General features: G+C 41.9%; 1 protein-coding gene across 1 annotated transcript in view; it reads right to left on the bottom strand.

Annotated features, from left to right (window-relative positions):
• Positions 1-11,286, bottom strand: part of MYH15 (myosin heavy chain 15) — a 44,405-nt gene extending 33,119 nt beyond the window's left edge. The window contains exons 1-10 of the mRNA XM_026041734.1: positions 11,160-11,286; positions 10,054-10,157; positions 9,408-9,551; positions 8,109-8,265; positions 6,594-6,621; positions 5,731-5,842; positions 4,380-4,400; positions 3,163-3,255; positions 1,821-1,884; positions 1,610-1,708 (exon numbers count right to left, since the gene is read on the bottom strand). Coding sequence (XP_025897519.1) covers positions 1,610-1,708; positions 1,821-1,884; positions 3,163-3,255; positions 4,380-4,400; positions 5,731-5,842; positions 6,594-6,621; positions 8,109-8,265; positions 9,408-9,551; positions 10,054-10,157; positions 11,160-11,250 — 913 coding nt within the window. The 5' untranslated portion in view covers positions 11,251-11,286. The remainder of the gene's footprint in view (positions 1-1,609; positions 1,709-1,820; positions 1,885-3,162; positions 3,256-4,379; positions 4,401-5,730; positions 5,843-6,593; positions 6,622-8,108; positions 8,266-9,407; positions 9,552-10,053; positions 10,158-11,159) is intronic.
• Between the last annotated feature and the right edge of the window lie 578 nt (positions 11,287-11,864).

Raw genomic sequence — 11,864 nt, 5'->3', positions numbered from 1 at the left:
TTTTATGATCCAAGACAATGACAAGGAGCATGATATTCTCCATTTACACAAGACTTCCCAAAAGTGAGKTTCAGGACTCCTTGGGGAAGGCATTCTGCTCTCAGTAAATACAAGTCTGTCTCCGCTTCTTTCCTCCTCCTTTTCCTTCATATCAAAAAACAAAAAAAGTGAAGTAATTTTATGGGAAGCTAGCTAGTTTCACAACAACAGGACAAGTCTCATTTCCCTGCTTCCTTAAATCAACAAGTTTCASCCGTAGTCAGCAGATCAAGCTTTGGTCTAGATTTCAGTCTTTTGTATATAAACAYACATACATATGTATATATGTATGTATATACATACACATATATACAYGCGCACACACCTTTGTGTATGTATATATGCCTACCAATATATGTATATGTAGAATCATACTGTTTTTATGTTACTTTGCTAAGTAATCAAAATTATATTTTATATACTTAATTACATTTATATGTTTGGCTAGATTTATACTTATGCATGTTTAGATAAGTACATATTTATATATAAATATGTACATTTCCTGTAAATAAAGTCACCGCTGATTTCAGCCTCTTCAAGAGCCTGCAGATGTGGTTCCTGCTGGCAAGTAGGGCACGTGCTGATGTGGATTATACAGATGGAAAGTTTATGAGAAGGAGCACATTTTCGCAGCACAGAGATTCTCACATAAATCTTAGTGCAGCTCTTCCTTGAAGTCTTTCCCGTAATCTTCATTAATTAGGCCACATAAAAGCTAAGAAGGTTAGGGATTTAGGGACTTGACCACGCATTGTCAGGATAATAAGACTTCAAAACAGATTATGATTGCTGCGGTTTAGCAGCAGTTTAGTGCTGCAATAAAATGACTCTTTGGTAGGCTTTATAAAGTGTTTTTATAAAGCACAGGTTAAAGTAATCCAAACATTATTTGGAGAAAGAGGGAAATTACGGGTGAGGTCCTTTCAAAGCACTGGGAGATGGGAGCAGAGGAGTGTTCTGCTCCAGCAGGTCCACGGAACMACGTTCAAGTAGGGGGGCACCTGCAAGGCGGCCTCTCATGTAAGGAGCTCTGTGCAGCTTGGCCTATTCTCCTCACTGTGTGGCACGAGAGGGTGCCATCTCTAGCACTTGGGGCAGAAGCAGAGAACAAGGTTTTCCTTTATGGACTTTTAATCAATCTCTTTGTATGCAAAGTCAGGACACTAAAGGCTGTATTGCTGTAAATGCTGAGGCTTGAGCAGTTATCTGGTATTTTGAGACTTTACAAAAATTCACKGTATTGCTTTTTGGTTATATAATGCTGTATTTTAAAAGTCATGCTGTAGTCTCCATTCCCTTATTACAATATATAATGTCACTTCATTGTAAAGGGCACCTGCACTTGTGCATTATATAAAAAAAATGTCTTTACTACTGCCATCAGAACRCTGCCTTTTCAAAATCTACTTGTTAGTTCAAATTCTCTTTTGACAAAAGCATAAGACCCTTCTTGAAGCATAAGGGCCTTTTTGAACATAGCCAGTTTCCCCGCCAAGTGTCCTGTCCAGCTAGTGTCTTTTCAGTTAAAATCTGGTTCTTGCAAAATGTGCATCCAACTAACACTTACCCAGCAACTCTGGTTTCTTTCCTGACAGGATTTGGTAGAAGATGTGATAGTCTCTTTCGCCTGGCTGCTGGAAAATCACTCGGGATTTCTCCAGTAAATCTAGTCATATAATGAAGAAAAAAGATTAAAAGAAAAAAAGATCAGTGAGAATGCTCTCTTAAGGTTTCAGATAAGAAATTGTATTTTTAGAAGAAAAGAGCTTGTTGCTTACAAATCTCAATGTCAGCAGATGACAGCTTGCCTGTGGTTCCAAAATGGATTCGGATAAATTTGCCCTAATTCACATGGAAAAATACTCTAATTAATGTATACAGTGTATACAAAGTAAAACAAAGGATGTTATTAAAGGGAAGCATTTGTCAAAACAAACAAAAGAAATMCACACATGAGCAGATTTTTTTTGACAAGAAACATTAAGCAATGATATTGCACTTTTCTAAGCCTAAGGCTATACACACTGTTACATTAGCAGCTTGGGGGGTAAGGATAACAGTGCCCTTCCCTGCCAGGCTAAGGCACAGGGGACCACACGTGACCTTTGGTTTCATGACACAGCTTTACTGAATAGCAGGACTCAGGGCAATACACTTGTGCATGAGACTCAGTCTGGACCCCTTGGCATTTGTAATCCTGACCTGGATGCACTACCTATGCYGGTGAGGTGCTCTGCTTTCTGTTCCAGTTGGGCCACAAAATGTGCATGTTCATAAAGTGAACCTCAGAAAAGCTCTGAGCATATTTTATTCATTTTTTTCCTATTAAAACACATACTTTTCCTTTTTATATTAATTTCTGTTCCAGCTGACGAACTCCTCAGCCACTTGTGTCGCTTCCCACTACTGCTTTCCCACCTCTACAAATCCCACTGTGTTTTTCTCTAGGGAAACATGGGCTACAAATTCAGACCATCATCCTCACTCCATTTCTTTCGCACTTCTCAGTCAAAGGCAATCCCACGTGGCTGAGAAGTGGAGCTCCCAAGGGGATTTCTTTCCTGCAAACCTTATGGGAGAGAGGGGATATACCCAAGTAAATGACAACACTGTGGAACAAGCAGGGATGGCTTATTTGGCCAGAAAAAAAGTAGATGACAAGGATGCAATGTCATGATTTGTGTGTCTTTGCTGAGGAGAAAGATACAGGAGCACGGAGCAGGGCAATGGTGCTATGAGTTGAGTTAGAGGCAACAACTCAGACTAATGGAAAATACGGCAGGAGAATGAAGGATCTGCAGAAGATGCAGTCCTGGGGAGGGTCTGGCGTTGCCATGGGAAGCTGGGGATGTGAAGGGCTTCATGGAACCTGGATTTGTTCCCTCACCATGAGACAGGATAAGCATCTAGTCCAGATGGCTCTTTTTTTTTTTTTTCTCATTTTCTTCAATCCTTTCTATAGTTTTTCCTGCTTAGGTTACACTTTCCTGTTCTTTGTAGGAATGCAGCTACTCTRATGGATGAAACAAGAATCAGTTCATGAAAAGACAATTATGAGCTCTTAATAACTGACCCTTGCTGAATGAGATACCTTATTCAGCAAATGCATTCTGCACTTACAAAACGTGACGAGTTGTCATTTCTCAGGGTTTTGGCATTTCCRAAAGCTTCTAGGGCTGGGTTTGCTTGAATGATTTGATCCTCCAGGGTTCCCTAGAAATCAAGGTTGAAACACTGCTGAGAAGCCTGCAGGATAAGAATTCAGCTGGCAACTTTAGGAGCCACCCGCTGCACTTATAGCGAGAGCTCTCCGGAGCGAGTGATTCAGCTCCTCGCCAGGGCCCGGCGCAGCGTGAGCAGCCTAATGGCAACATCAGTAGTCAATAAGGAGCGCTTAAAAAGGCCTCGGCTGCTCGGCTGCGCTCCACTGTTTTGCTTTGTGGATTTTATTTTTCACGCCAGCTGCATACAAATGAAGCAGCCCTGTCTTTCAGCRCACCACGGAGCACGCGGGGACATCCAGGCACAAGTGTGTAGGAGAGGGGCTGCTGAGGGAAGTGATAAGCACTGCAAAGAAACTCATTAGTTTTGAAAGCACTCGGACCTYGTGGTGTTTGGCATTTTCGGGGATTAGCTGTCACTCCCACTAACTTGGGTTAGGTGAAGTAAAGTACTAGGGCCCAGGGAGCACATCCACAGGGAACAGAATCACAGAATCTTCAAGGTTGGAAGGGACCTCTACAGATCATCTAGTCCAACCTTCCTGCTCAMGCAGGCACACCTASAGCATGTGGCACAGGGTGGCATCCAGGCGGGTTTGGAAGACCTCCAGAGWAGGAGACTCCACAACCTCCCTGGGCAGCCTGTTCCACTGCTCTGTCACCCTAACRGTAAAGAAGTTGCTCCTCACCTGGAGACGGAACTTCTTRTGCTTCAGCTTGTGGCCATTACCCCTCGTCCTATCGCTGGCCACCAGTGARAACAGCYTGTCCCCTTCCTCCCTGCATTCTCCCTTCCTGAACTTATACATATTAATCAKATCCCCTCTSAGCCKTCTCTTMYCCAGAGAAAACAGGCCCAGCTCACTCAGCCTCTCTTCRTACGAGAGATGTTCCATTCCCTTAATCATCYTGGTTGCYCTTCTCTGGAYCCTCTCSAGAAGCTCCACGTCCCTCTTATACTGGGGAGCCCAGAACTGCACACARTACTCCAGGTGCGGCCTCACCAGAGCTGAGTAGAGGAACCATGTGAAGAGCAAGGCTGAGGTCCATGAAATGTGTCAGAGCCCAGTACCCTTTGCACGTGGAAAARATAAAATGGCAAAGCTGACTACTTACCCCAGTTTTGGTAGCTGGTTGCTATCAAAGAGGAACAGAGGGGGAAARAAAAAAGAAAAAAGAAACAGAATGTGAGTACTAACATGAAGGACATGATGGAAGATGAAGATGAGCAAGTTAGAGATCTACCTGGCACCAATGTGGCAAGCAGTAGGATTTTTTTCATTAAAAATAAATGGTGCAGCTGTTATATTCCCCGCTTATCATAAGATAGCCAAGTACTGTTCCCTTCCTACTTGGGTAAGTTATTTTTACCCCTAGTCCGTTCTTCTTTCCAGGTTTGCTCTAGAGCAAACCTGTTTCATAAGGTGCCAAAGGACAAGTTGTACACAGAAAAAAAAAAAAAGTTGCAACTAGGGAACTAGGTAATAAGAGGAAGTAAATGGAAACAGACAAGTGTTAGACAGCTAGACCTTAGTACACTTGAACTTTGGATTCTTTGTGAAAAAAAAAATGGGGGGGGGGAGGGAGGGTGTCAGTGAGGATAGAATGTGACTTCAGCTTTATCTATTATTTACACAGTTATTCCATGCACACATCTGATTTTAGCTACCAAAATGATCACCAAGCTCACTGGACTTAAAAGACTGGCTCTTCAATCATTTGAACTTTGCAGGCCACAGATGAATGCATGTCAGGCTCTGGTGACATCAGTAATGTGTGCAGAATCCCAGGTTGGATGAAATTTTAGCCTTATACAGAGAGTTCATAAGAATCATTTAATTTGCCRTAAAAGTGTGTTGAGCCTCTAAGTGCAATGAATAGCTCATAACAATTCAAGATAAGAAGCAACAGGAATGCAATATTCACTCTAACCTTAGAGTGCACTTAGAAGCAGAATAGCACTTATCTAAGGGGAAAAAAAAGAAAAGCTGATTGGAAATCTCTTGTCAAAACTTTGTGTGTGTGTGTGTGTGGTTAAAAAAGCTTTTCAACAAAACAGAWGTTTTGATGAGAAAACAACTTTAAAACACTAGGTTCTTGGAAAAAATATCCATGAATTTTTTAAAGCCTCAGTCTCCCCACCTTTTGACATTTTTGCACATGTATTTGATGGCACCACAACTGAGACTCCTAGAAAAAGAGAGGGAGCAACAAGGAGCCCAAATCRCTGGACTGCTTTGGCTGCTCCGTCTGGAGCCCAGTAAGTTTAGAACTAGTTTAGGCCTTCTGCCCCTCAGACTCAGAGAAACCACTTACAGAGACAGCAATATCTTTTCCCAAAGTAACAGGGGAAAATATTTTTTTTAAATGTGTGTATCAAGGTCTAGCACACAAGTTTATGTTGGCAATACAGCCTTGGGGGGTTAGTTGCACACAGTAGGAAAGCCTTGAAAGTCTGAAATGTAACAGCTGCTGGCAGACTCACATTCTTTTTACCAGGCTCTCCCAGGGCTGCTACTGTGGCAAAGTACTGAATGACACGTTTCGTGTTGACAGTCTTGCCAGCACCGGATTCTCCGCTAAGGGGAGGAAAAAAGAGGACAGTGATGTTGCTCAAGTGAATGCAGAGATGTATACCTGCGAGAGCAGCTACTGATTCATCATGTGGTTGCTCGGAAATCTGCTTTGAGCTTCCTTAAGAGCATGAAGTTTTAATAGAGACAGACAGACTCAGGCACTGAGTAATGGTGTTGAAAAAACACACACACAGAGAAAACCTGCAGTACTTTCCCAGCATTATCCAAGGGTCCAAGGGCACAGGAGACTAGTGTAAAGAGACAAGTACAGACATCACTTATTCTTGCTAGCAAGTGACGTGCCTCTTTTCTGCCTTGGTCATCTCTGTCACTGTATTCAATTCTACCCAGTGCTCTTCAACGCATTTTGCAGCAAGGGCAACCACACACAGAAAGGGTCTTTTCTGAACAAAACAGGCACGCACAGCATTGACAACCCTCGAATGAGCTTATTTTAACTGCCTGCTTGAGCCTTTTCATGCACTTGGAGCAAACACCAAACAGGGACCAGAAAGCCATCCAGCTCTATCCAAGTCCTAGCTACTCCTTCCCCATGGGGCTCAGTGAGAACATCAGACGGCTGAAAGTTACTTGGCTTGGATCAGATTCCAGATAATTTAACTGAGCTTTCCACCAGCAAACTTGAACTTCAGCTTTTTCTTCTGTGGCTTTTTTTTTTTTTTTTTTTTTCTTCTGTGGCTTTTTTTTTTTTTTGCAACAACAGTCTCAAATCTGTCAAAAAAGAAATACTTACGTGATCAGCATAGATTGATTTTCCCGATCTGAGGAGAAATTAAAAAAGGCAAGTAAGTGAGGCGAAGTCAGTAGGCTGTACAAATTGCTTATTATCACTGCAAATCAGTACCAACTATTCCAGAATCATTCTCAAGAGGATAGGAGAATCCCAAGCAGCAGAGATGGAAAGATAAAAATAAGTATCATCTACTCCAACCTCAAGCAGTGCAAGTTATACACTGAATCCTCCTCTATATTTTAAGTCATATTAAAACCCTGCCAGTCAGGAAGCCTCACATATGTCTGGGAAACTATAATAACTGAAAATAATTTCCTGCCAGCCAAACATTTCTTTTCTGACCCCTGCATATACCTTTGCTTACATCTGACCCTTCTGCTCTTGTATTACTAGACCAACTCAAAAATTGTGTTTGTTCAATAACTGTTCCTTTCTATATATACCCTTCTTTCACTAGACACACTTCTAACACAGAGTTGTATAGTGTCCCTGTTGTTAATGACTTGAGCAGAATCTAACATTTATAATAACACTTTGCACCATACATTATCAACCCAGCTCAGCAAATGCTAAAATGAGAACAACTTCCCAAACCGTGGAGGTTAAATCCCTCTATACTTTAATTCCATTCATCACAGGTTACATTTGGAATTAATTTGACCCAGCTCAGCTGTATTCCACCCTTATCTGACCAAACAGCTTCTTTTTACAGCAACATGTACATCAGTATGTCCCATTCCCATTAACACTCTTGGGAATTTCCCTTTGCACCCTAGGACCATAGGATCTGGTCTAAGTGCATCACTGCTGCCCTCTGCTGATAAATCCTCTTCACAGTCACTTACGAGTCACGCCAGAAGATTGCTCCCAAAAGTCCCCAGTTGATTTCCCCATGGCAAGAGCCAGGACCTTTGGGCAGTCAGTGTAACGTTGATGTGCAGTGTCACATGAGGGCTCAGCAAGTGATGGGCATGCAGCAGCCTGGAGCGCTGGCCCTAAGTTCTATGTTCATACAAATTTATATTTATTGCTTCTAAGCAAATATATTGCTTCTAAGTTAAGACCATGGCAAATATTTGTGTTAATTCCACAGATATCGAGCTGTCTCAAAGGAGGATGCCTCTTCTCTAGAAATATTTGAAAAGGTTGGTTCAACATTGACTCTTCATGAATGTAGGCTACGTCTGAGCTTCAGAATATGGCTAGACTGATAGTAAAGTTGGGAATATGTTTGCAGCCTTTCCGAGGCCAGACCATTTCCATTAGAGCTAGGCCCTGCAGACCTTACAGATAAGCACTGCAYGGAGCTTTCTCTTATCAACAGCACCACAGGGACAGTGAGACAAGAGAACAAGATCACTAGTGCACACTCCTGCGTCCCTGTTCCTGGTGGAGTATTTCCATATTTGGTGCCGAGTGCTGGCCCTGAAAAGGCTCTCATGAAGGTCTATCCCATATCTGTCATGTAGGCTAAATAAAGGGAAAACACATTTGAAAGTAAACAGTGCTACTTACTGCGCAGCATGTCATGGTAAGCGTTATCAGCGATGGAGAAGATGTGAGGAGGAGCCTCCGAGCGCCTCTTGCCTTTGTATGCGGCAACCACCTCTGGCTTGTAGACGGGCAGCCACTTGTAGGGATTTATAGTCACGCAAAATAAACCTGAATAGGTCTAGAAAGGGACCCAAAAGAAGAGTGGGGGAAAAAAAATCAAAAAAATCACTCAACCRAGCAGGAAATAATGATTGCCTGTTTCAAAAATAAGTAGCCATCTGCTTTTATACCATGCCTTTGATATGTATTTCTAAACCCATTGATTTGCTATGTGCTTCCTAATGGGAAATAAATGTTATTAAAGTGACATGTATTAAGTCATTTTTCCAGGGTGAAATGCATTTGAGATGACAAGAAGACAAGGAACAGGCCCTTCTGCAGGGCAAAGGAGCAGCACAGACCTCCTTGTGGGTCTGAGTTTTTATTTTGTTATCCTACTCGAGTTGTTTCCTGTTAAAAATAAGAATTCTGGAGGAAAGAAGAGTTACAACTTGCCTGTCTGAACTCCATTTAGGAAGTGAAATCTGGGAGAAACAGTCTCCCAATATCAATTTGATGTGAGCACCCTAAGGGGAGACTTCAGTTGGATGTTCAAAGGGTAAAAATGACTTCATTGTGTTATTCCCAAAAGCTGCAGAGCATTTTCAGCTCCTGGGGAAATACAGTTGGAGAAAAATCTTCATAATTATTCTTTGAGCTATCTATATTAATTACCTAGGGCCAAGCACTTCTGAAGAACAAGTTTCCCCAGAGCTGTAGATTTGGGGAATCTGTTAAATTTTCAGGTTTTTAGTCCAGGTTGAAACAGAAGAGTCCAGATCAAAAAAAGATAGGTACCCACACTGAAAATGAAACATTCATAATTAAAACAGTTGTATATGTACTCAAAGCCTGAGGTATTGTTTCTTTTAGCAAGAAAATCTCCATAGCTAATAACATGGCCTGTAATAATATGTGTGAGTAGAAAAAAAGAAACTAAACCTCCAAAAGGCTTTGACTGCAGAATATATCCAATGACACCACTTTGTGAGATAAACAAACAAAAACTGAGAATATCATCTTATTCTTTCACTGTTGTACGTCTGTATCCAGACACAAACCAAACACAAGCAGTATTTTCCAGGGGGAAAAAAAAAAGAGCAAGATTCTCAGTTTTGTGGCATACCAAAGTTGAATATAGAGAATACAACATGGTCAATCATCACAATATTTGGAATGCAGGAATGCAGGTTTCTAAATATACCAAGCATTGACGCTTACATAAATCATCCAGTTGCTGTAGCGCTTCCTGAGGTTGTACAGCACTGATGCCTCATTCAGATGGGTCAGCATAGCCATATCCTCAATCATGTCAAACTTGGGCGGGTTCATCGACTGCACGTCATCTTCTTTTATAGTCATGGTCTGCAAGGACAGATAGAAACGACAACACTGAGATGCTCCGTTGAGGCATGCACCTTATTGGAGAATGTGTTTTTGCCACAGAGRGAATTTTTTTAGTTCCAACATACATAATATCACTTGCTCCCACAGGTATCAGGAAAAGAGGGAAGGATGAGGTCATTAAAATAAGGAGTATAACTGTGTGACTGTGAAACATGCTGATTTTACTTACTATCTTCTGATTGCTCCTTGCAGAATCAAACACAGCCCTGGCTCGTTGCATACCCTGCTCATAGACTGCTATCTGCTGTGCAGTGATTGACAACTCTTTTTAGACTCAGCTGTGTTTTTACTTCCYTTGGTTGTTTTTCATGCGTCATTTTCATGTCATAAGGGCTTTTCATTCATAGCCTGTCTCATGAATGTTTTGAATCAGGTAAAAGCACTTAAACTGTTCCTTATTTTCTGGAGCTTAGTACTCGGGCCTCATTAGTCACTGGTCAGACAAAAAAAGCTTTCCTACCTTTCCATCTGTCGTCTCCACAGTCACTTTGCCACCGCTGGTTTCTGTAATTTCAGCTTCAACATAAGCTTTCTTTTCATCAGGAACCCAACATTTCTTCTTCCCTGTGAAATTAAGGGGGGCAGAGGGTTCAGCCTTCAGGCAAACAGCAACCATGCCCAACTTAAAGAGAGATTGCCAAGGTTACTTTCCCAAGGCCCCGGGGCCACAGCAAATCTGCAGTACTATGGGAGCCCTGCACCAAGGCAGAAGGTACAGGGCTCCTTCAGAGGTTGCCTCTCCTTTGAAATAACAGCTTGGCATCTTGAGGTCCCTGCAGCATAAGGTGTCAAAATATTTCACAAACGCTGCCTAAGCCTCAGCCTCCATGGGAAATACATAATCATCAACAGTGTGCAGACAGAGGACTGAGAGCCAAGCCCAAATTAAGCTGTTTGCCAAAAGTCACACAGAAAATTGCTATGTGAATGAGGCACACAGCCCACATTTTTTTGCCTGCCAGCTATCAGATTTAACTTTATGCCTGCACATGCTGGTAAAGTTTGTCTTGAAGAACAGTAATATTAATAACTATGTGTTAGGCTGTGCATGCTTCTTTTTAGAGGCTTGGAGCAGTTGCACTAGACTTTAGTGCCTTGCTGGTAACTGCAGCTATTATGAATAATCTATTACTGTGCTTATTAATGTATTTATACTCACTATTGCACAGCTCACCTAGATCCATTTCATGGAAATTAAATTATGGACAACTAGAACCTAAGAGGGCAAGTCTAGCAAATATACAGATACAATATAGAGAGACATATATAGAGAGTTAATTACTCAATCAATAGAAGTTGTATACTTCGACTACTTATATAAATTAATATTAGCTAATGATAACAGTAAGTTAACCAAGATGATATAAATCAACTAGATTTATTTTCTGTTTAATGCTACCTAAGGCCTYTTTATTGCCTTGTGGATTAAAGAAATCAAATCTTGACTAAACAATCTACCAGTGAAAACACAGGCTGACTAGCTCTGCATTCCCACAGCCATGCTATGGATGCAACCCTTATTCAGGCTATCTAATCCATGGCAACATAAGAGATAGGGCAACTCACCATCAAAGGCGACGGTCTGGAGCATCATCAGCTCCTTCTCGCTCTTTCGGAGGAAGGGAGCAGCCTCCCCGAATTCCGTCATGTCCATCATCTTGGCAAGATTTCAAGGTAGCACAACCCAACAAGGGGAAAGAAAAGGACCTGGAGGGGGAAATATATAAAAAATCCAAATCCRGTTGGTTTATACAACAGAAAAGCARTAGTGTATGTCAGGTGGYTGATGACTAATTTTACATGGAAATACCTAATATAGATTTGARGTTACRCTCTACACTCAAGTCCAACCTTTTCTGGTCCTAGCTTAGTTCAAGTCAATCAGATCCTGTGTGGTTCAAAACCCTGGCAGGAATCCCAGTTACCTCCATGGGATAATGAATCTCTTCTTTATGGYACAAATGGTGCTCAAGAACAGTTAGCCAGAGGAACCACTTGAAGCTGYGATTCTGAAAATCACTTAGCAGTGGCCTTTCCTGCTCCCTCTAAAGCTCCCAAGGAGGTAATGCTGCTGTCTTTAGTGTGCCACTGTGGCTCCTTAGGGTTTTGCCACATGGCCCCTTCACGCATCGGCTCGGGCAGATGTTTTCTTGACATCTTAGAGAAAGAGTCAACTCAAGAGTGTTACAGGTATACTTCATGCCACCTAGCATTTGTCTGGAAAAGCCTAGCTGAGCTTGTGTYTGGCAGCATTGACAAGGAAACGGGGCT

This window comes from Nothoprocta perdicaria, unplaced genomic scaffold (genome assembly GCF_003342845.1).
Source record: "Nothoprocta perdicaria isolate Ctin4 unplaced genomic scaffold, notPer1 scaffold_102, whole genome shotgun sequence".
In the NCBI taxonomy this organism is placed as follows: domain Eukaryota; kingdom Metazoa; phylum Chordata; class Aves; order Tinamiformes; family Tinamidae; genus Nothoprocta; species Nothoprocta perdicaria.
Note: the sequence above shows the minus strand (reverse complement) of the source record. Positions and strands in the feature narration are given on the sequence as shown.